This window comes from Sylvia atricapilla, chromosome 15 (assembly GCF_009819655.1).
Source record: "Sylvia atricapilla isolate bSylAtr1 chromosome 15, bSylAtr1.pri, whole genome shotgun sequence".
Lineage (NCBI taxonomy): Eukaryota > Metazoa > Chordata > Aves > Passeriformes > Sylviidae > Sylvia > Sylvia atricapilla.
The window spans coordinates 7,319,275-7,343,382 of record NC_089154.1 but is presented as its reverse complement, the minus strand read 5'-3'; the positions used below and the strand labels follow the sequence as shown (position 1 = coordinate 7,343,382).

The 24,108-nt window shown below is 50.1% G+C and overlaps 1 protein-coding gene across 1 annotated transcript; it reads right to left on the bottom strand.

Moving 5' to 3' along the window:
• Positions 1-5,764: 5,764 nt before the first annotated feature.
• On the bottom strand, positions 5,765-23,911 carry LCMT1 (leucine carboxyl methyltransferase 1). The gene is made up of 11 exons (XM_066329947.1): positions 23,814-23,911; positions 22,968-23,059; positions 22,345-22,466; positions 20,237-20,313; positions 19,000-19,061; positions 12,649-12,751; positions 11,316-11,436; positions 10,339-10,440; positions 9,569-9,660; positions 8,282-8,379; positions 5,765-6,595 (listed from the first exon to the last, which is right to left on the bottom strand). Exons 1-11 carry the CDS (start codon positions 23,888-23,890, stop codon positions 6,573-6,575), a joined length of 969 nt encoding a protein of 322 aa, XP_066186044.1. The 5' UTR covers positions 23,891-23,911; the 3' UTR covers positions 5,765-6,572.
• Between the last annotated feature and the right edge of the window lie 197 nt (positions 23,912-24,108).

The following is a 24,108-nucleotide window of genomic DNA, read 5'->3' as shown; positions in this document are numbered from 1 at the left end:
GGGATGCTGGAGGCAGAGCCTGGATGTGCAGGAGGGAAGGGACCAGGACCCCAGGAGGCTGCCCAGGCTCCCCCTGAGTGTCTGAAGAGGCAGCTCTGCACGGGAGGCTCTAAATACAGATCGGATTTGCATTGCTAAGAAAAAAAAAAAAGGGGTCATAAAAGCTGTTGGGCCGGCCCCCAGGGATATCAAAGCTTGTTATCACTGCCAAGCCTTGGTTCAAGGCTTGGGGGTTTTTTCCTCTGTTGCTGTGGATGGTGTAGTTTTCGGGGGTTCTGCCAGGATTCAGGACGTGGTTCCTGCCCTGCACACCTGGAGTGTGGCAGCTGTGCTCAGCCCTGGGGCCTCTGTGCCTGCTGGAGCTGCCAAGGGCCAGCACCCTGGGAAGCAGCTGATGCTGCCATCCCAGACTGGTCCAGGTGGGAAGGGAGCTCTGAGAAACTGGAGCATCCAGTGCCAGCCCCATGCCCTGGGCAGGGACACCTTCCCCTGTTGCCTTCCAACCTGGCCTTGGACACTTCCAGGGGTCCAGGGACAGCCACAACTTCTCTGTGGCTTCATAACTTCTCTAGGCAGCCTGTGCCAGGGCCTCCCCACCCTGTGAGTGAAGACAAGTCAGAATTCCTTTAAAGCTCAGCCCACATCCTGCCCAGATATTCCGAGGCTGGGGGTTCATGTCTCTCTTGCTCTTCTCTCCAATGAGGATGTGGCTGATGGTGCCAAAGGATCCACCAGCCACTCCAAAAGCTGGCACTGATCAAACACTGAGCAAACCCTCCCGAAATCCTCCTCATCCCAGCAGGGATCACTGCCTGGAACACCAGATTCAGGCAGGGCAGAGGGAATAAGGGGGGATCCCCAGGCACCAGCGTCTCACAAGACACAGCTCCCAGCACGACCAGCAAGGGCTCCCCTGGGAGGGGTTTGAACTGGGGCTGAAGGAATCCAGATGTAGCTGATCTTTGGAGTATTGATTGTGAGGATGAATGTCACATAGCCAGTGACAGGCACGGCCCCAGGTGATCCCAGGGCAGCTCCCTGGAGCAGCAGGAATGTGCCCACAGCCCAGGGATCAGCCCAGCCCTCCAGGGATGGGCCCTGCAGCCTTGAGCAACCTCCTGCAGCCCCGTGTTTGTGGTGGCTGATTGAGGACTGGGGTTTATAGGAACTCCTCTCTCTTGTAAGCAGGGTAAAGAACTGGTTTATGATGTTGTCACAAGGCACTGGGGATGGGAAGGAAATTTCCACTTGCCTGTCTCTGTGGCCACAGCACAGACAAGGGTCAGGCAGAATCCCAGTAAAGGCATCTCTAAAAGAGCCTCCATCAGCCCATTTCCCCTTTCCAAAAGCTTGCTTACTGCAGCCAAGAGGTCTTGGCATCAGCTTGTGGATATCACTGGGATGTCTGTAGGAGTGAGAGCTGGGTTTCTCTGCTCTTTGGGGCCCCCAAGAACCCTGGGACCTGTGGGACAGGGAAATACCTGAATCCTGGCAGCTCCCAGGGCCAGCTTCCACCAGCTCCACGGGATCCATCTGTCACCACAGCTCCCAGCATGCCCAGCCGAGTGCTCCTTTGGGAGGAATTCTAACTTGGGCAGAAGGAATCCAGATCTCATTTATTTTTGGGGTACTTATTATGAGAGATTAATGTAACACATATCCAGATTTCAGCTGGTCCCTCCTTGCAGCAGCTCCCACGGTGCCACACAGGCGCTGACAGGAGCTGAGCTGTCCCAAATCCCACATCCCCAGTGCCACCAGCAGCATGGGCAGGTCCCAGGAGCACCAGGACACGTCCCTAGCCAGGGAAAAGGCAGCAAAGTGGCTGAGGCAGGGGCTGCTGCCACAATCCTGGCACGGGAACACTGCCCAGGACAGTGCCACTGCATCCAGGCTCTGTCTCCCAGCAGTGGTGGCTTCAGAGCACAGCAAGGTCACAGCCCAAAGGCCAGGATTAACCCCCTGTCCTTGGCTTTTAAACATTTACCACTCTCGAGGGAGCTGGAGATGTTTGCCTGAGCCTTGCAGAGGAAATGCTCCACATTCAGGTGACAAAGGCATTAATTATTGCTGAGCACAGGCCTGGAGCAGGACAAAGCAAGAGCACAGCCTGGAGGGAAGGGTTTCCCTTCGGTGGCAGCGTCAGCCTCAGCACCTGCCTCGAGTTCAGAGGTGCCCTGGACAGGCAAAGGCAAGAGCCCAGCTCGGAGCAGCCTCTGCCCCTCAGGGAGGAGATGAAATCCTCCAGGTTTGCTCAATAGGATACAGGGAAGCTGTGCCCGTGGGAAAAGGCGTGGGGATGAGAACAGATAAATCTGTTCATATCAGCAGACACTTATTTTTGTCCTTGTTTGGGCTTGCACCGATTTGTTAGATAAGTGACAATAGCAACTGTGTCAATTAGTACAGGAAGTGGTGCCACCAAACAAGCCAAGGCTTCCCAAAATAGTTTTTAGGAACCACAGAGAACGTTTCCGTCATCCATCTACCTGGGCAGGAAAGCCAGAACTACCCCTGTTCTATCCACCCCGTGTTTCACTGCTCTCCTCATTTCATGGTGCAGATCTGCCACCTTTCCTTTGCTTTTCCCTACAAACCAAAGCACTCAAATGAGGGTCTGTGTAAAAAACTAGATTCGAGGGTTGAATGATCTTTAATGTCCCTTCCAACCCAAACCTTTCTGGGATTCTAAACCCAAACCACCCAAACTCCAGAGAACACTCAAGCAGATGCTGAAGAACATCACCAAGTACTGTTAACACTCATAGAATCTCAGACTGGTTTGGCTTGGAAGGGAGACTGAAACCCACCTGTGCCAGGGCCTCCCCACGCTCCAAGGGAAGAATCTCATCCCAAAACCTAATCTAGACCTCCTCTCTGTCCATTTGAAACCATTCCCCTTTGTCCTGCCTCTCCATGCTCTTCAAATCCTTCAAGTGCTCTCTGTGAATTGGTGCTGGTACATTTTAAAGACCAGAATTCCACCTGCTGCTATCAATAAAAAAGTTACTACAAAGCATTCTGGTGCTGCACAACGTGGTGCTGCAAGGAAAGACCCTGGCAAATCCAGCATGGGGGTCAACTCTTTGAAAGAGCCATAAAAAATCAGAGCAGCTCTTCTGCCACTGCCTTATCTCCCCGTATTTATCTCGGAGCCTGAGTCCCCGGGATTACACAACCGCGGCTGAAAGAGAACTTGCAGAATGATTTGCAGCTCGTAGCTGTGGCACAGGTGAGGTGACCTCTGCCCCTTCACAGAGCCCACGTTGTGTAAGAGTTTTCCTCAGTGCAGATGGAAATTTCCAGGGATCCTCAGTGCAGACTGAGCTGGAGAACAGGGATGGGTTTGTGTCAGCTCTGCATGCAGACTGGTGCTTGAGAGGGGAAAATGAGCAGCCAGGTAGGATGAAGCCATTCAGAGCTTAATTCTGGTATTTCACATTCTCAGTTCTGGTGCTTAGCATTGAAATCCACCAAGCTGCCACAGAAGGGACGGATGCTCCTAGTCCCACACACCCCTGCACATCTCCCCTGCAATGACCTGGCCCCTGGTCAGCTCCCTGGCAGTCCTGTCAGCCCACCCACATTGCCATCCTCAATAGCCACATTCTCCTGTGCCCCAGCAGCCCAGAAAAATTGTGTAAACTCAAAATGGGGAGCTGGCAACTCTGCAGAGAGGCTGAAACACTGTGCACTGAGCCAACCGCTGCTTTTCATTCCACTCCTAAAGCTGGGCAAGCCCCAGGAACTAAATAATTTAACTTTCTGGAAGGCAACTTCTTTTATCCATCTGTGAGGAGAGAGCAGGCAGTGCTCAGGGATGGGTAACGTGGATGGAACACAGGTACAGGGCGGGGCCATCACCCAAAACAAGGATCAACAGCCAGCCTGAGCATGGACAGGAGCTCCCGGCTCCTGGTGGAACAGTCAGTGACTGGCAGCTCACAGGCAGGACCACTGGAGTCTCTCCTTTGCCACGGACACAGGACCCAGCCTCCTCCTGGGCAAAGCTTCCCATTCCATTCCCCATCCTGAGCAGGGCTCCTGTGGACACAACCCCTCCCTGGGAGGGTGGGCAGGCCCTGGCAGAGATTCCCAGAGCAGCTGTGGCTGCCCCTGGATCCCTGGCAGTGTCCCAGGCCAGGCTGGAAGGGGCTTGGAGCAGCCTGGGACAGTGAAAGGTGTCCTTGCCCATGGAAGGGGTGACACTGGATAGGGTTTAAAGTCTCCTTTCAATCCAAACCATTCTCTGACTCGTAGAGATGAATTCTGCTGCCCCATCAGTACCAATCCCCAGGAGAAAGGCCAGGCTGGAGCAGGAGGGAGAGGCAGAGATCCAGGGGCAGCTCCAGCATCGCACATCCCACAGGCAGCTGCAGCAGCAGGCACAGGCCACCTCTCCTGCCTGCAAAAGCCTCCTGAGCCAGCAGCTCCCCAGCAGAGCAGCGCTGCTCCAGCAGCACCCTCCACATGCAAACATTCCCTGGAGAGAGCTGAGGCATTGATTTCTCCATTGCAGTCAGCACCACCCTGAGCACGGGCTGCCCACCCTGTCCTCCCCCACCAGCTGCCAGGGACCCTGGTTCCTTTGATCCTGCTGGAACCCCGGAGCACAAGGTGACCCAGTTTCCTCACCACTGCTGCCAACGCCGAGGAGAGGCTCTGCAAGAGTTTGTGCAGGAGTGATTTCCCTTCTCCTCTCCCAGCTGCCTGCTGAAGAGCTGGCAGGGGAAAGCCAAGCTGCTGCAGGGCAGAGTGGCAGTGGTGCCTCATCCCACAGCACCAGGGCCAGGTTCTCTCTCCCCTTGGGAGAACAAATCACACAGACACCCAAAATAGAACTGATGAGCACCAGGATCTGCCTCATGCTAGCAGAGACATTATTCCCAAACACAAAAGGATGGAATTATGACAAAAAAGACACAAAGCAGTGATGGAGCCCAGGACATCCCCACAATGAGCTCTGCTCAAACCCGCTGAGATGAAAAATGCAGCAGCTCAGGGGAGGTTTCCCAGGTGGGATCAGCTCCAAAGGAACAGATTTGGATGTTCCAGGGCAGGTCCAGCCTGGCTCCCACTCAGGAAGATGCTACAGGAGGCATAAGGAACATGGTCCCAAAGGAGGTCCGGCCAAAATGAAATCGATAGCAGAGATGGGCTTTCATGTAACTCTGAATCCCTCATTTAATTCCCAAGAAACGAGCAGGACACTGTCGGTGCCTCTGGGCAGGAGTGACTGCTCAGGAAGGCTCCTGCAGGGCACAGGGGTTGTAGGGCTGGGGTTGAGTGGTGGTTTTAATCCCTGAAGGAAAAGTCACTTCACAGTGATCTAAGCAGCAGGCAGAGGTTTTCTGGCAAGACTGAAGTCCCTGAAATTGCAGCCAGAAGTAGAGACAAACTGAGACTGCAACAGAGTTGTCTTTCTAATCTGGACAAATACAGGCTGAGGCCATCCATTCTTCAGCCAAATTATTCCCCTTATTTTATCATTTCTTCACAGGATCTCAGAATAGGTTGGGTTGAAGGGACCTTAAAGAACATCCAGTGCCATGGGCAGGGACACCTTCCATTGTCCCAGGCTGCTCCCAGCCCCTTCCAGCCTGGCCTGGGACACTGCCAGGGATCCAGGGGCAGCCACAGCTGCTCTGGGCCTGCCAGCAACTGCTTTAACAAACAAAGTCCTGGTGAAGCATTGGGTGAGAGGAAAAATGTCACTAAACCAGACAGAAACCAGTCATTTCTAGCAAGTAAGACAGGAGACAAATTATAAATACTAAACATTTATTATTTTTCTCATAGGAAGGTGGCAAGATTCAATTTCGAACAACAGGACAAGGGCTTTCATCGCTGTTGGGATTTTGTTTTGCTTCCTTTAAGGGGAAAGAGAGAAGGAGGAACTGGTGTAAAGGTACTACCAGAAGCAGTGCAAATTGAGACTAATTTCTTTCTTCAGCATCCAAGTGCTGAAACCACAAGCCTTTCCCAGTTAAATGAGGTCTATTTTCCAGTTTCTTGTACATGACTGAACACAGTCAGGGCCCTCCTTCTCCTTCACCCTTCCCCAAGAACCCCCAGCAGTGACAGCTTTGCAGGGCAGTGAAGCCTGGAGAAGCCAACACAGTGACACTTCATCAAAATTGGACCTGAACAGAACAAAAATGCACAGAATTCCCTCCCTGCTCAGCCATGCCCAGGGCAGGGACCCTCTGCTGCAGCTCCTCAGTGTTCCAGGTGCCTGTCACAAACACGTGTTACACATCCACAAAAACACAGAAGAGGGAAAATCAAAGAAACCAAGAACACCTCACTTCCAGTTTGAAACTAAGGAAGGCAAGCTTTAAACAGGAGTTACTGACACCTTGTGCAAGTCCATCATTAGACAGCTGGAACAAGTCCTGCTCACAGAAAATACTCCTTGGAACCACCCAAAGGCACCAGGCCTGTCCCCAGCAGCAGCACCAGGAGCTGTCCCAGCCACAGCCTGGGGCTGGCACGTGCAAATCCCATCCTGTCCACGTCCTGGCAGAGCCAAGGCAGGCACGGGGCTCCCCAGGGTCCCCTCCCTGCTGCCCTCAGAAGTCGATGTTTGCCAGACCTGTGTGAAGAGAAACAGGGATTTGGGGGAAGAAAAGAGGATTTCTTCTCATCCTCCCTGCCCTTCACTGCACCAAGGGCAGTTTCAAAGCATCTTTCTTGCTGTATGTGAGTTATTTCATGTTTTTAAAATTTAAATAGAAAGGATTTGGTGTGAGGAAAACAGGAAACGGGCTGGGCTGTACTTTTCCAACCCTATTTTGATTGTGATGCAGAATTAATTTGATGAAGTCAGTTTGCAGGAGCACTGGAGTTATTCATGGCAGAAGGAAAAACACAATGTTCAGGAACCTCAGAGTCTGCTCATGAAATTAGGAAGACAAAGCAGGGAAAAGAACCATTAATGAGGGCAGTAAATTCTCACTGGAAAAAGCCCTGCTTTAGATGAAGGCATATCCATTCCATGTCCATTGGACACTTGATTACCACCTTTGAGATCAGTGTCTTTTGTAACTTCTAAGATACCCTGCACCCCCCAACCTCAGCACCCCAAACTGCCTGCAGCCTTTCTCTGATCACAGCAAAGAACAATGCTGACATCCCCCAAACACGGGCTGCTGTAAACTTTGGGGCCTTAGCTCCTCTAAATATAAGCTGTGTATTACAGTCACCACTTTTCAGCCTGAAGAAATCCCATGTAGAATGTGAGTTTTTGAGCTCAGAACTCTGGAGGATTCAGGAGAACACCAGCACAAGGCAGCAGCTCTGTCACAGCAGCAGCAACAGGGTGTTGAAGAGCTCCTTTTACCAGTTTTTATTTGAAGGTCTCCTTTTAGCAGCTCTGTCAGAGGCTTTGCTGCCCAGCCAGGCTGCAGAGACCAAATCTATTCCCATTTGCTGAGGAGCAGTTAATAAAATCTGCTCTTGGATACTGTCAGGAGCAGGGAAAAGACAGAGAGGATGAAGGGGAGGCAATGATCTAAGCAGCAGGCAGAGGTTTTTTGGCAAGACTGAAGCCCCTGAAATTGCAGCCAGAAGTAGAGACAAACTGAGACTGCAGCGAAGTTGTCTTTCTAATCTGGACAAACACAGGCTGTGGCCATCCATCCTTCAGCCAACCAATTCCCCTCATTTTATCATTTCTTGAGCAGCAGCAACATCCAAATACTACAGAAAGCCTAAATCAAGTCTCTCTCTTCCACAGAAATTCCAGTCCAGGAGAGACAGAATTTTAAGAACAAAAGGAACAAGTAAAATAGTTCATTTCAGAGGGAATATTCTTCCCCAGAGAGAAAGTGGTGTGGAAAACTTCAGTGTCAGATGGCTGCAAATGGGGACAGTGCAGAGAAGCCTGGGATAAGTAATACAAATTTATCTTTGTGTTGTCAGGACACTGTGCCTTCATATACCATGTGCCCATATGGCACTTCCCATGCATGGGATTTGTAAACCTTTCAATTAGCACTGATGGGATAAAGCAGGCAGTTATTTAAAGTAACCCATACGGCATCTTCTGGTGGAAAAATTCCAACTCCCCTGTACTGGACAGGCTTCCCACTTGGATGCCCATAAACCCTCCAAAGGCTGTGGAGGAACAATCCCCAGCTGGGAGGTGCCCCCAGCCCAGGGATGGAGCAGCAGCCTGGAGCAGGGGGGTCTGAGCCAGCCCAGGTGTAACATCCCACCCCCAGCCCTCCCACAGGACATTTCCATGGCAGGATCCCCCCCAGGTGCTGGAGAACGTTACCCAGGTTGCTGCTGTCCTTGGAAGCCCAGCAGATGCAGTAGTGCTGCATCAGTTGTTCAAACAGCTCCTTTTCATCCAGGAATTCAAGGGCTTCTATTCTGCACGAATAAAATGAAAGTTGGGATTTGAGCTGGACTCTCAGCAGAATTTTTACGGAATTGTTCAGCCCATGGGAGTGAAAACTGTGGCCAGAAAGGCAGTTACCTCTCCAGGGAATAATTACAGGTATTTGTCCATGATGGCACCACTGCTCCCACCCCTGTATGGAACAGGTGACCCACAGAGTGCTTTCAACTCCTCATCCTTGGAATTCCCTGTTCCAGGACTCAACTGTGTAACTCCTCACAAACAACAGGGCTGCTACTGAGGATCTAAAGGGGCCAAAGTTCCTAAATGCACCCCAAGGTGTGAAGTGCTGCAGAGGAACACTCTGGGAAAGACTTTTTTAAAGAAAAAGCATTTGCCTCAGTGATACTGGAGGACAGGGTTTACATAACCCTATTTCCTGGCATGTGGAACAAGTGCAAGGAGCTGAACAGATCCAAGGTAGCCAAAAATGCTGCAGAGAAAGCACGAGCTCTGTGTCTCCACCAGTGCCATATGGTCCCACCACACATCCCTGTTCCTATTTAAACCACCTCTGATTTCCACTCTCACCTGTTCAGTTCCAGGCTCTGAGAAACCCCCATACATGAATATTTTGACCAAGGAAACTTGTTCAGTTAATTCCAGCTATGAACGACTCACTGCAATTCACATTTCACATTACATCCCTAAGAAGTTATCCCCTAGAATTTCCCACAGTTTAGCATTTAATGCAGAAATATTCACAAAATCCAGGCAGATTATGACTGTTAAACAGCCTGCAGTCCCTGCTCTGTGCTCTGAGCTCTGCAGAGCCAGCAGTCTCCCCCTCGTGACTTCAACGTGTCGTGGTTTAACCCCAGCCAAGATCTTCACAAGGAACATTTTGGGGACTGCAAAAGGTCAACACAGCATTTCTGTGGCATCTTCCATCTGCAAACTTCTGTCAGGAGATGCCTTCTGTCACACCCAAATAAGCCATCACTACTTCCAGTCTGCTCCTGGCAGTGTTCACTCTCTGGATCCTCAATCCAGGCATGATCCTGGATAATGCAGAGCTCCAGGCTTAGGAATGTTGTGTCTCTCTGGGCAGAACTGGCCTGCAGCCCCCTCTGCCACACCAGGGGATCCCACACTACACATGGACAGGAAGGATCTTGTTAATGGCACCTGAGGATGACTTTTTGGGTCCCAAAGTGGTACCTTTTGACATCAGCCTGTGGCAGGAAGCTGTACACCTTCATCATATCGATGGCACGGGCGTTTTCCCAGCCATTCTCCAGCAGCCGTTCCCTCTGGAAAACAAAGGGCAGCACAGCTCTCACAGCATTCCAGGGAAAACACCTGAGGACAGCTTCTCCCACTGAGGATTTCACGGGGTAGCTGATTGAGCTGTCCTTTGAAGAGCTCCCAAACTTCCCTAAATGTGTGCTGCTGCTGCTCTGTGCAGGGTCAGGCAGGGCTGGGCTCTGACCAGGAGGGTTTTCATGAAGGAGAAGCTCTGGGGTGACCTAATTGTGACCTGAAGGAGCCAACACGAAACATGAAGAGAGTGTTTACAAGGGATAGAGTGCCAGGACACAGGGAATGGCTTCCCACTGCCAGAGGGCAGGGCTGGATAGGATTTTGGGAAGGAATTGTTCCCTGTGAGGGTGGGCAGGCGCTGGCACAGGGTGCTCAGAGAAGCTGTAGCTGCCCCTGGATCCTGGCAGTGTCCCAGGCTAGGTTGGACAGGGTCTGGAGCACTCTGGGACAGTGGAAGGTGTCCCTGCCATGGCAGGGGTGGCACTGGATGATCTCTGCAATCCCTTCCAAACCAAACCATGCCCTGATTCCAGGATAATGTGGCCAGCAAAGGGCTCAGTGACTGCCCCACCCTGCCCTGGTGCCTGCTGAGCCCCACAGGCAGGCTCAGAACTCACAGCCAGGTTAGCAAAGCTCAGTGTCAGCCCCCCAGGCTGTGTGCCCCTCACCTGGGACTGCAGCGAGGTGCAGAGCTCCACCCCAGCCAGGTTGCACTGCCGCCGCTGCAGGTTCTCGATCATGATCTGCCCAAAGCGATCCCTCATGTTCACCTCGGGGAGACAAGGAGACAAAAGTGTTCCCCCTTCCCACCACCATGGAACCACGGGGAAAAGCAGGGCCCTGCTTAAACCCCTGCACTGCCTACGTCACAAAATGCCCAGGGAATCAGTGATACTGATGCAAAATGCCCAGGGAAATCAGTGAGTGGCACATCCTGACAGCAGCTCTCACTCCTCACTGCCTCCTCCTCCTCTTCCTCAGGAGCAGCCCCACGGCAGGGAACAGTGCCACAGGACAGTGATCCAGGAGAGGAGCAGCCCCATGGCAAGGAGACAGTGCCACAGGACAGTGACCCAGGACAATGACACAGGACAGTGGCACTGCCCTCCCTGGGCTGGCAGCACAGCTGCCTCTGCTTTCAGCTCTCAGCAGCTTGCTTCAGCTCTCCAGCAGTGATTTACAGCTTGGAAGATCCTGTTACTTATTCCTGGAGCCACCTAGTTCCCCCGAGGCAGTGTTGTACTTCCACAGGGAGAAACAGAGTTCATGCTGATGTGATTTTTGCTCCACTTTGCCAAAGAACACAGAGGTAATTATGTAATGTCATACACCCAGAGCCAGCACTCAGCATCCTTTCTTTTCCCTCTGCTTTAGCTAAATCAATATTCTGTGGGTTTTTCCACGAATGGATTAAGTCTCAATTATTTTGCTTCAACATAGTCCAGAAATTGTCTTTCAGAATAGCTGTATTTTCCCTACAATGAGCTAACCAAGCTCCAAGTTTAAACACATTACTACAGAAATTCAGCAGAAACTGCTGTTTCTACAAAAGGACATGGCCCACTCTCATTCCTCAACAACTCCCACTCACGAGAGCAATTTCAATGACAACAATGCAGGTCCAAAAATGCCCCTCTGGTTTTACCTGCTCATAATTGATAACCATGGCCACGGGGAAGGTGCTTGCTGCCCACTTGAGCAGGTTTGCAGACTGCTGGGGGGTCATGTAAACCAGCACACATTCGGCCACCAGCAGCGTTGGCAAACTGCAAAACAAAACCAAAGGAGATCATGATTTCAAAAATGAAAAGAGCAAGAAAAATCTACTAAAGGTTGTGAGCCAGCAAGTCTCTCCATGTCCACAGAATTTCCTGAAAGAGCTCCATTTTTTCTGAACTAGACACTGAAGACTGAATGAAATCGCTTCATCGCATTGACTAAAACTGGGTTTTCTGGCAGCTGTGAATTAATGAACCACAGAAGACTCCTGTAGTTGGGAACCAGAGGTTTTAGGGCTCAATCACCCCATAGTCAGCCCTCAGCACAGTACAGTGAGCATTCTGTGAGTCTTGTCTGACAGCAGGAACTGAGGTGTGTTAAAATTCCCTTTGCAGGACAATTGTACCCTGTGGACACAGCTCACATTCTTGTAGAGATCAGTGAAATCAGGCATTAATTACAAATTGAAAAAAAAAAAAGTTTTCTCTTTAAAAGAAGTTCAAAGAAGAATTTTAATTAGACAAATTCGTTCAGTATCTGTAAAACAATCTTCACATATTATTATCTAACAAAATGTAATCTATAGTTTGCACGTTGCCTCTTCCCCCTCCATCCACCAAACAACAAAAATAGACATCTACACAAGTGATCTTCTTCACAATTATTGAGTTTGCTTCTAATTGCTGGAATGAAAGGGGGAAAAAGTCACTAGAAGCAGGAGAAATTCCACAAGGAGCAGCAATGTAGGCAAGCAAGGCAACATTTCAGAGGATGGAAGTGTAAAGAATTAAATGGCAATTTGATGCATTCTGCTTCCCCATATGCTCTCTCCCACCCAGCCAGATCTCTGCTATTTATATTGCTTAGATTTTAAAGGTCTGTCCATCATCCACTCAAAAACTCAACTCCTGCCCCCCCCAAAGCCTCATGTTGAACAAGAAAACCCCGGAGCACTTTTGGGATTCAGATCCCAAGGACTCCACTGCAGTCCCACCAAAAGGTTTAGGGAACAACGGGGGTTTAAGAGGAGGCCACAGAAAATAATTACAGAGATACAACCCAGAAATCACAGAATCCTGGAATGGTTTGGGTTGGAAGGGATCAGAGACCATCCAGTGCCACCCCCTGCCATGGGCAGGGACACCTTCCACTGTCCCAGCTCCAAGCCCAAATGTCCAACCTGGCCTTGGATAAGGGTTTCCACAAGCCCCAATTAAAAAAAAAAATTAAAAAACCCAATGAAATCCTTATGATCTTACTGTACATCCAAGCTATGTTTCTTTAGCTTTTCCTCCAGATCTGATGAGAAACGGAGGTCAGCTCCTACTATGGAATATCGACTGGAGTCCAGGCTGTGGGAATCTGCAAGGCAAAAACGAGGACAGACCAACATCACAAATGAGAGGGATGCTGGAGCTGTGAATCAAATAAACTCCACAGGAGCACATGAACTGGGAGCCAAAGTTTGGTCTGTTAAACCCAACTACGAGCAGCAAAAACTCCTCTTTTTAAATCATGAATTCCCTTCCCAGGTGTGTTTCCAGTGCTCCATCGCCAGCAGACCCTGCACTGAGCCTCCTCTCTCCCTCTGCAGCCACGCTGAAGCTGAGAGGTTATCCCAGCTGTTACCATGGTTTCCAGGAATGCAGAGAGAAGAAAAATGGGAAGATTAAAGGCAGGATTTCTTGTTTTGTTTGGAGAGTCTTCTTAGATGGCCCAATGTATGTACATGGGAACTACATAAAAGTGCATCAGTTTCTGAAAAACTAAGCTAAGTGACAATATTTCAAATATGAACAACAGATATAGCTATATAAATTAATTATATATGCAGTTATATAATAAATATGGGGACCAGACATAGACTTGGGGCCAAAAAAAAAAGTCATCAAGTAGCCTTTTGATATGACTTAGTGGTGGTGTTTAAGGAAAGAGTCAAATTAGAGAAGGTATTCTGAGCAACAGATATTCCCCTGGGATACAATGGGATCCTGAGGATGCTTCAAGGAACAAATGCAGAGTCCAAGAAGCCTCTGCCATCCTGGCACAGCTGGGAGGCAGCAGCAGAGCCTCTTGTCACCATTAATTCTGACACCCAGCAGCAATGAATGCACCCAGAGGAGCCCAGAGCCCACAGGAGGCACTTCCCAAGTGCTCCATCAAACCCCCCCAGAGCCTAAGTTCTGCAGGAACACTGGGATGGGACTGGAACACCTCAGCTTTTCTGGAGGGGACTCCAGACCTCCCTGGGCAGCCCCTTCCAGTGCCTGACCACCCCTTCCATGGAGAAATTCCTCCTGATGTCCAACCTGAGCCTGCCCTGGCACAGCTGGAATGAGGAGAGAGGAGAAGCCAAGTGACTGAGGGGGCAGGATGAAAGGGGTTTCCACTGCAGGAGAGGGGAACAAAAAAAACTGGGAACAACTGTGGGTTTTCCCAATTATTACATCAAACACTCCAGAGGATGCACCTCTGTTCAGTTTTCAAGTGACCAACTCCCTGAAAGCAGCACTAACAAGTGACAATAGCTGCCATTCCAGCAACACTTGGGAGCAGATCCAGGAATCAGAAACAGTTCAGAAAGAGAGTTACAAGGGAAGAAAAGAGAGAGAGAAGAAAAAAAAAAAAAGTTGTGCAGCAAATGATTCAACATTTTGAGTCAAGGCTTTTTCCATGTGCATGTTCTGTAATAGCTTTACTACTTCCCACACCCTTCTATTTAAGTGATTACATCAAGGCCATGATAATGGCATCAAAAAAAGCCACCCAAAAACCCCACCACACACAGGGAAGTTCTGAAATAGGGATTGGTTTCTGTCCATGGATACGGCACAGCAAGCGTCAGCCACCACAATTAGTAGGGAATTAATGCCAGCTCCCTGTCCAGCTTGGACACACAAATACATCAATAAAGAACAGAAATAAAAGCCAGAAATAAATCACAAAACTTTTTAAGTGATCCAGGAGAGAAGGAGCACAAAGACTCCAAGGTGGAAGTAAAGGTGCCTTGCTCACATCACACTGATTCGAGCACTTTTGTCATAAAGCCCTGAATTGGTTTGGACTGGAAGGGACCATAGAGACCATGCAGTGCCACCCCCTGCCACAGGCAGGGACACCTTCCACTGTCCCAGGCTGCTACAACTTGGCCATGGACACTGCCAGGGATGGGGCAGCCACAGAATCTGTGCCAGGGCCTTCCCACCCTCACTGGGAGAGATTTCTCCTCAGTATCTCACTTAAATTTCCTCCTTCTCATTCTGATCACACTTAACTGGGCAAACTCCAACTCCATCACCTCTCCGTTAGGGAGCAAACAATCACTGATGGCAGCTGGGGACAGCTGGAAGTGCCCCTGTCCCCAACCTGGATGGCAGAAATCCATCCAGAAACATCCCAAAACCTGCTGTACTGCTGGGACATGATCTGGCACCAACTCCTACCTTCCTGCAGAGCTGGAGATTCTTGGGGCTGTGCTGTGCAGGGCCAGGGCTGCACTGGGATGTTCTCTGTGGGTTCCTTCCCACCCAAGGTATTCTGTGAAGTAGCACAGGGAGCAATCTGCTGTCCAAGACTGAGCAGCCTTGCTGCAAATGGATTTTAGAATTCCTGCCCATCCACAGGGCAGCTGGGAAAGGAGAACCAAGCTCCAGCTTGGTAGCACGGTCACATGGTGCCCATTGATTTTTTGTGAGGAACAAGAGTTTGTTTTAACTGAATTGATTTTCTGTGTATGTTCAAACCCCTCTGTTCATTCTTACTGCAGTGCTGTGAGTCAGGCAGCTGCCCTAATGCTGGCACAGCCAGAGACATTTGGTGGCTTAAACCACTGCAAATCTCATATTCCAGGCACTAATTCCTACCCAGGCACCACCTCCTCGTGTTTGTTTTTAGTGAGGTTGTTTGGTTGGGTGTTCTCTAGAACCGCCCTGGGGATTTGTGTGATGCTCACACTCAGCCATGTACAAAGATTCTCTCTGTATTTGGCTGAAGTGAAGATTTGAGAAACACCAAACTCAGACTTAATTTGAGAAATAGAAGGAAGGAGAGAGAGAAAGGGAGGAAGGTGAGCCCCACCACCCCACCCAGGCTCTCCTGGCCCAGACACACGGCTCAGCTCTCCAGGGATAATCAATACACACAATTCTGTGTTTATTTTCCATGACTCTGGCACAGAGGTAACAACACGGCACAAATTTCACAGTCATAGAACAAGACAAGCTTGTAGTAACTGAGTAGTAGCAGGAGCTGCTTCGTTGCCTTTTGACCTCACCACACTGAATCTTTTCTTTGCAGCAATGTCAGGAGAAGTAACTGCTGTGCTGGAGGGAGGCCCCAGGCCCTCCCTGCTGCCCTGACAGCACTGCAGCCTCCAGGCACACCAACCTCTTCCTCTGCCACGAGATTTCAGCTCTCTTCTCTTACTCTCTTCTCACATTAGTGCAACAATTTCCTGGAGGTTTTCCAAGAGACAGCATGCAGGATACTATTGACTCAAAGAGATTTCATTAGGGTTTTCGTGTAAGGTATCTTCTGGCAGCTTTACAAAGCAGCAGCCCCTGCAGCCTGCTCTGCATGCTGCTCTCCCCCAGCTCAGGCTTCGCTGCACCCCAGGGCACTGCCCAACACTCAGCTGGTCCTGGCAGCTCAGGGACAGCCCCTGCAAGTCCCCCTGACACCGACCCTGGGTCACAGCAAGGTCTGGGGATGGAGGGAAGCTGAAACAACCAAGTGCCCAAGGTGGCCCACGCAGGGGAGGAGGTGTGAGAGGCACCCAAAGGAACAGTTTGCACCTGCCAAGGGGACAAAGGTGCAGCAGTGGCCTCCCAGCACATCCAGTGCCACTGAACGCTGGGGACAATCTGCTGGGGTATTGCCATAAGGATGTCACTGCTTCTCCTGGGGCCACCCCGCTGCAATTCTGGGCTCCAGCTCTGTCCTGGAGCTGCTTTGGCTGCCCATGCTGCCCTAAAACCAGTGAAGTTGGGGATAAGCAGCAGCTTCGTGGCAAGATTCAGGGTGAGCAGAAAAGCAGTGACAGAACCTGAATCCTGTCAATCCATATCAGCACAACTCAAAGCCAAAATTGCAAACAATCCAAACAAATCATTCCTGCTACATCAGAGACCGGAGTGTGAGCTGATGTGGGGAGGCAGGCACAGGGAGGGACAGGATTCTAAAATCCCAGTACACATCCCTACAGAAATGTATAACATTTCCCTGCCTGCCAATGCTGCTCCCCTGTGCCAAGTGGCATTCCCAGAATCCTGCACAGTTGTACCAAGTCAGACCAAAGGTGGTATCATCCCCAGGATAGTTCCCAGCCTTCCAGAGTGAAAAAGTCAAAGAGAGGAAACTCCTACCAACACTGGCACCTAAGTGGTTTTCTAGCTTTTTCTCAAAAATACTTGAAATTGCTTTGTATTTCTGCACTATTACTGAGCTCATGCTTTCATCCATCTATTTATTCTAATACCCAGATCCTGCAGGAAGGCAGCAATAATCATTTACATGTGAGGCACAAACTGTTTTTCCCCCCATGTGCATCACTTTCTATTAATCCACATTGAAATCATCATCAAGTCACTAATTTCACAAGATACTTCTACAGTTCTTTACCACTCTTCAGAGTTTGGATTTGCCAACAAGCTGCCACTTACTAATCACTGTATTTTCCCAATTTTTTCTTAGTGTTGAACAACAACATATCCTCGAGCACAGATCTCCATCTCTTCCATAACAAAAATTAACAACATATGCTCGCCCTCCATCCCAGCTCCTCATCCATATGAGAACCATTCCTTCCCCACAACCATTGTGCCATTTCTCTGGCACACTTTGCCATGGGACACAGTCAAAACACAGTCTTGAAATCCAAGCACTGCACTGATGTCCTTTTCCAATAGAAATGTTGACTTAGACAACTCCAGCAGAGCTGGGAAGCACAACTTACCTTGCCAAAAGCCATGGTGACTCTTTCTCAACACATCCTGTGATTCCTGTGCTCTACTGTTAAGAGTTCCTATGATTTGCTCAGTAGAGACTTCAGTCCTACTGCCTTGGGAGTCCCTGGATTTCCCCTGGAGCCCATCTGAGCCACAGCCACAACCTTCCAGCTGGAGACAGTTTGAAATGACAGGGCACAGACCAACCAGCAGCTGAGTAAATTCCTTCTCAAGTCCCTTCAGATCTGTAAGAACTCTCTGCTCATCTGTTTGGTTTAATCTACTTATTCCAGCACCTCTTCTGCTGGCACCTCCCCACGAAGTTAATTAGCTTCCATCAATTGATCCTTAAACCAGAGTTCAGAGAGATCTCACTGGATCTGACCTCTGGCTGGGGCTCGGTTCAAACTGGAGTTCCAGGACACTTCCACCACCCTCACACATCCTGGCCATGCTGCTGCATCCCAGAGATCTCTGTGCAGCAGAGCCTACACCACCCTGGCTACAGCAAGGTGGTTGCTCTGAAGTTTTAACATCCAGCACTGAGAAGGAGCCAGAGAAGCAGCTCCAGAGAAACCAGTCTCCCCAGTACAGCCCAGTGCTGTGGGACCTGGCTGTTACCAGCCCTGGGTTACAGCTCCCTGGGCTGCCTGGGAGCCCTTCTGCTGAGCTGAGGCTCTGGGCTTTCATCTTTGGAGGCCTGAGGGTCCAAGGCAGAACTCTGCCCTCCCAAGGACATCTGCAGGGCTGGGAAGTGAAGACACAATAACGAGCAGCAATTCAATGTGCAGAATGTGCCCATGGAAGGGGCCTCAGGTGGTGACAGCAGGCTCTGCCAGGGTCACACAGAGCAGTTGCTGTGGTGGAGGCAGGGAATTACTGCCCCTCTCCATTGTCCAAAGCAGCTGCTACAGCCCAGCATCTGCACAGGGAACATGAACCCAATGGATGCCAGAGATTTTCCACAAGTAAAAAGGTTTTCGAGTGCAGTCCTGACACAAACATACAATTATAGAATGACTTGAGCTGGGAGGGACCTTAGGGACTATCCAAGGCCACCTCTGCCATGGGCAGGGACACCTTCTACTGTCCCAGGGTGCTCCAAGCCCTGTCCAGCCTGCCCTTGGACAGGGGAGTTCACAACCTTCTGTTCCCTAACGAGGTTAGAAACCACAAGAGTACATCACACCACCTGAAATTACTATCCTTTAAATCCTAAAATGTAACAAACAGCACTGGCTCATGAGCCTGGACTGTGCAGGCTGTGTTTCTGCTGTAAAGACTCTGCTAAATGTAAAGATTTGTGCTCTTAATGAGACAGAAAGCAGATAAACATTCGACTGATATTTTAATCCAGTATCCATGCCTCTCTGTAGCATTTTTCCTTTCCTGTGACAGAAAAGGAGCTACATATGAAAGAAAAAGAAAAAAAACCCAACAACTTTCTGCCGGAATAAAACCACTTAAAGAGAAGACATTTCTAACATGACATGGAACAAATGGGCAGGAGTCTGTGAGAAAAGAAAAAAGCCTTTTTTCCCTCCCAATTCTCTGTCCAAACAGCATTTCAAACATTAAAAGCCTGCCCACATAGCAGAACAAAATGATCAGAAAAGTTTTAAAAGTGCTACAGTACATCAGTGACTGAGTTTGAAGATGACTCACCTATTAGAAGAGAGTCCCCTGAATGGGATTCCATAATTGGTTTTGACAGGGGAGGTTTTGATCTGTGGGAAGAAGGAAGAAGCATCTCAGAGCAGTTAAGCTTGTTGAACAGTGTGCTTACAGCTTTTTTCTTAACATATATATATATATATATATGTGAGTGTGTGTGTGTGTCAGAAGCAGCCAAGGGAATATCTCTGCCCTCTGCTGGAAAGGAAAACCTTTGCAAGTTTGGTGAACCTGGAGCTGAGTTTTATACACAATTCAAGTTTTGAGACAATCTTTCAAGAGAAATCCTGTACTCTGTACTGTGGCCTCAATAACCCCTAATGGATTCATCCCAACAGGATATTCCCAGGCAGCTGCAGCTGTGCTGCCTCCAACTGAACGGGCACATCTGGGAATTGAGCAGTGAATTCAACAGCAAGAGGAGACTTAATCACCTCTAATTATCAGGAGACTGCCCCTGCCACAGAGCTCTGCTTGCCTCCCTAATGAGACCTTTCACACCTTCTGCAGCCTGAGTGTCTTGGTTCAGGGTAAATCCGGGAGGAAGCTTCTGAACAAGGTTCCTTTGGGAAGTAAATCAAACAGTTCTTCTCTTAACTGGTCTGAGAAAAAAATCTCTTTAGAGAATAGTGGAAAAAAACTATCTATTTAACAAATAAAGTGCCCATAAGCATAAAAAAATTAATAAGAAGAAACAATAAAACTTCTTGCTGTTTTGAAGAGAGATGGAAAACTGAGACAGTCCTTGCTGTGGGTTGTAGCTCAGTTTTCTTAGTTTTTTATTAGTTTTTCTGGCACTGAAAAATGCTGAGATCCAGACTCCAGAGGACTGCAGGTGTGAGCTCCTGGTTCTCTTCTGGGTTTTCAGTTCAGAAGCATCATAAAGTCACCCGAGGACACTGGGCAGTGGCTGCACAGCCTGCCTGCATAATAAACCTTTATTCTACACACAGCCATGGACTGGTTTGGGAAAAGACCTCAAAGCCCATCCAGTGCCACCCCTGCCATGGGCAGGGACACTCCCAATGTCCCAGGTTGCTCCAAGCCCCATCCAGCCTGGCCTTGGGCACTGCCAGGGATCCAGGGGCAGCCACAGCTTCTCTGGGCACCCTGCGCCAGGGCCTCCCACCCTCACATCCCAGAACATGAAGAGTTTCTCAGCAGAGATGAAATAATGACACTGGCTGACAGTCAGTCTCCCACAGCTGAACACAGGCCTCAGACTTACTTGATATTATGGATTTTTCTTGCAACGATCATGGGAAAATCCACTTCAAAATATTTTCTAGGGAGAAGGTTTTCATCCTGGGAATTGCAGGAAGACACTAGAATTAGGGACATTCAAGTTTCACATGCACAGGACAAGACAGAACCTCAAATCCTGAACAGTTCTGGTTTGGCTTACGTTGGCACTTATAACAGTGGTATAACAATGTCCCACAGCTTCAAACCCCCTAAGATCCAACAAAAACCAGCTGAGAGACATCAGAATGGCCTCTAAGAGATAAAGAACATATTTAACACTTTATGCAATCACAGAATCCCAGGATAGCTGGAGTTGGAAGGGACCTCTGCAGGTCACACAGTCTAACCCCTGCCCAGGCAGGTCACCCAGAGCAGGTGACACAGGAACGTGTCCAGGTGGGGCTGGGATGTCCCCAGAGAGGGAGAAGGACTTTAAATCCAGGCGCCAGGTCACTGAAACACTCCAACCATCTGTTCTGGGGATGTGGGAGAGCACAGCAAGAGGAAACTGCCCCAGCATTTACCAGGATTTTCAGCACAGCCTCCCAAGGAAAGAACCAGGAAGGTTTTGCACAGGCTCACCCAGACAGTGCCCACATTCCAGCCAGAGCACAGCACACCAGCCTGCCTGCACTACAAAAGAGGGGAAAGCTCTTCATTCCATGCTGGCACGATTTCCCAGCCTGGTGAAGCTGTGCCAAGTCTCTCCCTGTGCAGCAATCCCTTTGTGATGGATGTTGCTGCTTGTTCTGGCTGTCAACCCGTGGCTTTCTGAGATGAAACCAGCACTCTGAGCCCTCAACACTCCAGTAACTGCCTCCCAGCTTCTGTACATTCATGACACCACACCTGCTCTTTGCAAAGGACAAAGAATTGGAATTACAGGCCCCACTTCAGCTTTTAAAATCACTGTTACCAAAACACTATCCTGGCAGAGCTTTTAGAGGAATGCACGTAAGATAAAAACTTCACATCTCAGAAAAAAAATCAGAGCTGTCTCCCTTCCACTGATGGAATACAATGAATTGTGACCAAGTAAAATGCTCCTCAGGCTTCCCTCCAGAACCCAAATTTAGCAATGTGAATGCTAATGAGAAGACAATTCACTCAGAGGTGTGTTCACCCAGAATGACACCTTCATACAACACCTGAATAACTGAATTTCCATGAATGGCACACACACACACAAACAGTCCTTTCTATGGCACAGGCTGCCCAGAGAAGCTGTGGCTGCCCTTGGATCCCTGGAAGTGTCTAAAGCCAGGCTGGATGGGGCTTGGAGCAGCCTGGGATAGAGGAAGGTGTCCTCGCCCACAGCAGAGGGTGGGACTGGATGATTTTCCAGATTCCTTCCAATCTAAAGCACTCTGTGATTCCATGATTTACATACATAAACTCACAAATGGAATCCCAGGGGACACGGGGAAATTGTGGCAGCAGGTCAGGGAGTGATCCTGCCCCTGCACTCATCCCTGGTGAGGCACAGCTGCAGGGTCCAGTCCTGACCTCCAAGAACAACCAGGAGCTGCTGGAGAGGGTCCAGCAGAGGCCACAGAGGTGAATTGGGGTCTGGAGCATCTCCGTGAAGAGGAGAGACTCTGGGAGCTGGGCCTGGTCAGTCCGGAGAAGGGAAGGCTGAGAGGGGATCCTATCAATCCACACAAATCCCTCCCAGGGGTGTCACAGGATGGTGCCAGACTGTTCAGTGACAGGACGAGCAGCAATGGCCAGAAACTAAAACACAACGAGTTCCACCCTGACAGGAGGAGGAACCTCTTTCCATGGCAGAGGAGAGCCCTGGAACAGCCACCCAGGGAGGATGTGGATCTCCCTCAGGAGATATCCCAAACCCACCTGGACACATTCCTGTGTCACCTGCTCCAGGTGACCCTGCCTGGGCAGGGGGCTGGACTGGATGATCACCAGAGCTCCCTTCCAACCCCAGCTATTGTGGGATTGTGTGAGAGCTGCTGCTGTGCCCCTGCACAGTGCCCTGTGTGCCAGAGCCAGCCTGGAGGAGCCCAGAGCAGCCCCTCACGTGCCCCCTGGCACTCTGTCCCCAGCCAGGCCTGTCCCTGCAGCCCTCATTACCTTCAGCCTCCAGAACAGGGTGTCCATGCCAGCCCCAAGATTCACAATCTGACAGTTGCATTCTGTCCTCTCCAGGAAAGCCTTGATCAGGTAACTGACCCCATGAACACGAGCATAATAACCTGCAGCACACACAAACCGGGGGAGTTATTAGTGTCACTCCGTGTTTAACTCTTATGAAGATCTGTAGGCAGTCTATAGGAAGAATAATGCTCTCTTTTCAAGATACCTAAGGGCTTTTGTTCTTCTTTTTTAATTACAAACAAAAAACTCATGTGCTGATAAAACTCAGTTCCTTGGGTAAATAGTTTTAGTCAAGGTTCAGCTCAAGCAGAGCAGAATAATTCTTCACTTGCAGAGACACAACTGTCCTGGGTCAAACCAACATTTCTGACTGTTCTGAGAAGATCTCTACACTGGGACACACAGAGACTGCCCATTCAGAACACACAAAGCAAAGGAAGAGAGTTTTGATTCACAGACTGATATTTAAAAGATCAGACACAGCATGGAATTACTGCTGTGAAGAACCCTTGTCTCATTCTTTCCCACATTCCCTCCTCTCTTTAACTCCCAGGTTTTGTCAGGACAGGTGAGGGGTCCCCAGTCCTCTTCCAACTTGCCTCTGTTGATCTCAGGTGCTTTCCTTTCTTTGGCTTGTCTCACAAAATACTGGATGTAAGGGTCCTTCCAGTAGCCAACACTCACAGCAAACCTGTGCAGCAGCAGGGAAAAGAGAGAATTAAGAAATAAGACCACCAAACTTTGCTCTAAAAGATACACAGGCTGGAAAGGTCCCTCTGGCCTGGGTGTGCACATGCACAGTTTAAAAATCTGTTCCATGTGTGGAATTGCTTGAATTAAGAGATTATATAGTTCAGTTAGAAATTTTATCTGTTGCTATATTCATTAAGCATCGTTTTAATGGCCTCTTCACTACTGGATGAAATTTTGTGAGCAAAGACCCAAAATTCAAATATTTCCTCCTGGGGGATCCAGAAGATGAATTGTCTGTCCCCAGCTCCTCAGACACACAAACCAGGCTTTACTTCTACGCTATATGACAGGGTGTTTGCACTTAACCCAAACCTCCTACACATCAGTTTAACACAGCGTTACTCCGTTTAAACAGAGCTTATGAGTGTCACAACTGATTCTTCAAGGAAAACTCTCCAACCAAAGCCAACCACTCAAAATCTGCTGCTACAAAACCCAAAAGGTTTCTGTAGCACCCGGGACGCTCGGGGGCTCACCCGCGCACACACCGGGATCAGCTCCGAGCGTGACCCCAGCCGGGCCCGGGCCACACGCGCGGAGCCCCGGCACCGGGAGAGGACGCGGCCGCTCCCCGGGAGCTGCCCGAGCATCGCCCCCCCACTGCCCAGCCCCACCGCGGGGCCGTGGCCGGTACAACGGGACACCGGTGGGCGCCGTCCGGCCCGGCCCGACCGCTGCCCCGGCTCCGGTACCGTTTGCAGACGGACGCGTCCTCGCAGGTTCCCCGCACCGCCTCGTCCGCCTCGTCGGGGCCGGCAGCGGCCGCCATGGAGCGCGCGGGGATCGGCCGCTGCCGCCGCCCCTGCGGCCACGCCCCCCCGCCGCCGCTCATTGGGCAGCCCCCGCCGGAACTCGGCTGCCATTGGTCCGTGAGCTCATTGATATGCACGGCTCCCAATGAGAGCGCGCGGGGTGCGGCGCCTCATCCAGGAAGCGGCGGCGGAAGCGCAAGGCAAGATGGGAGCTGTAGTCCGGGAGCCGCTCGGC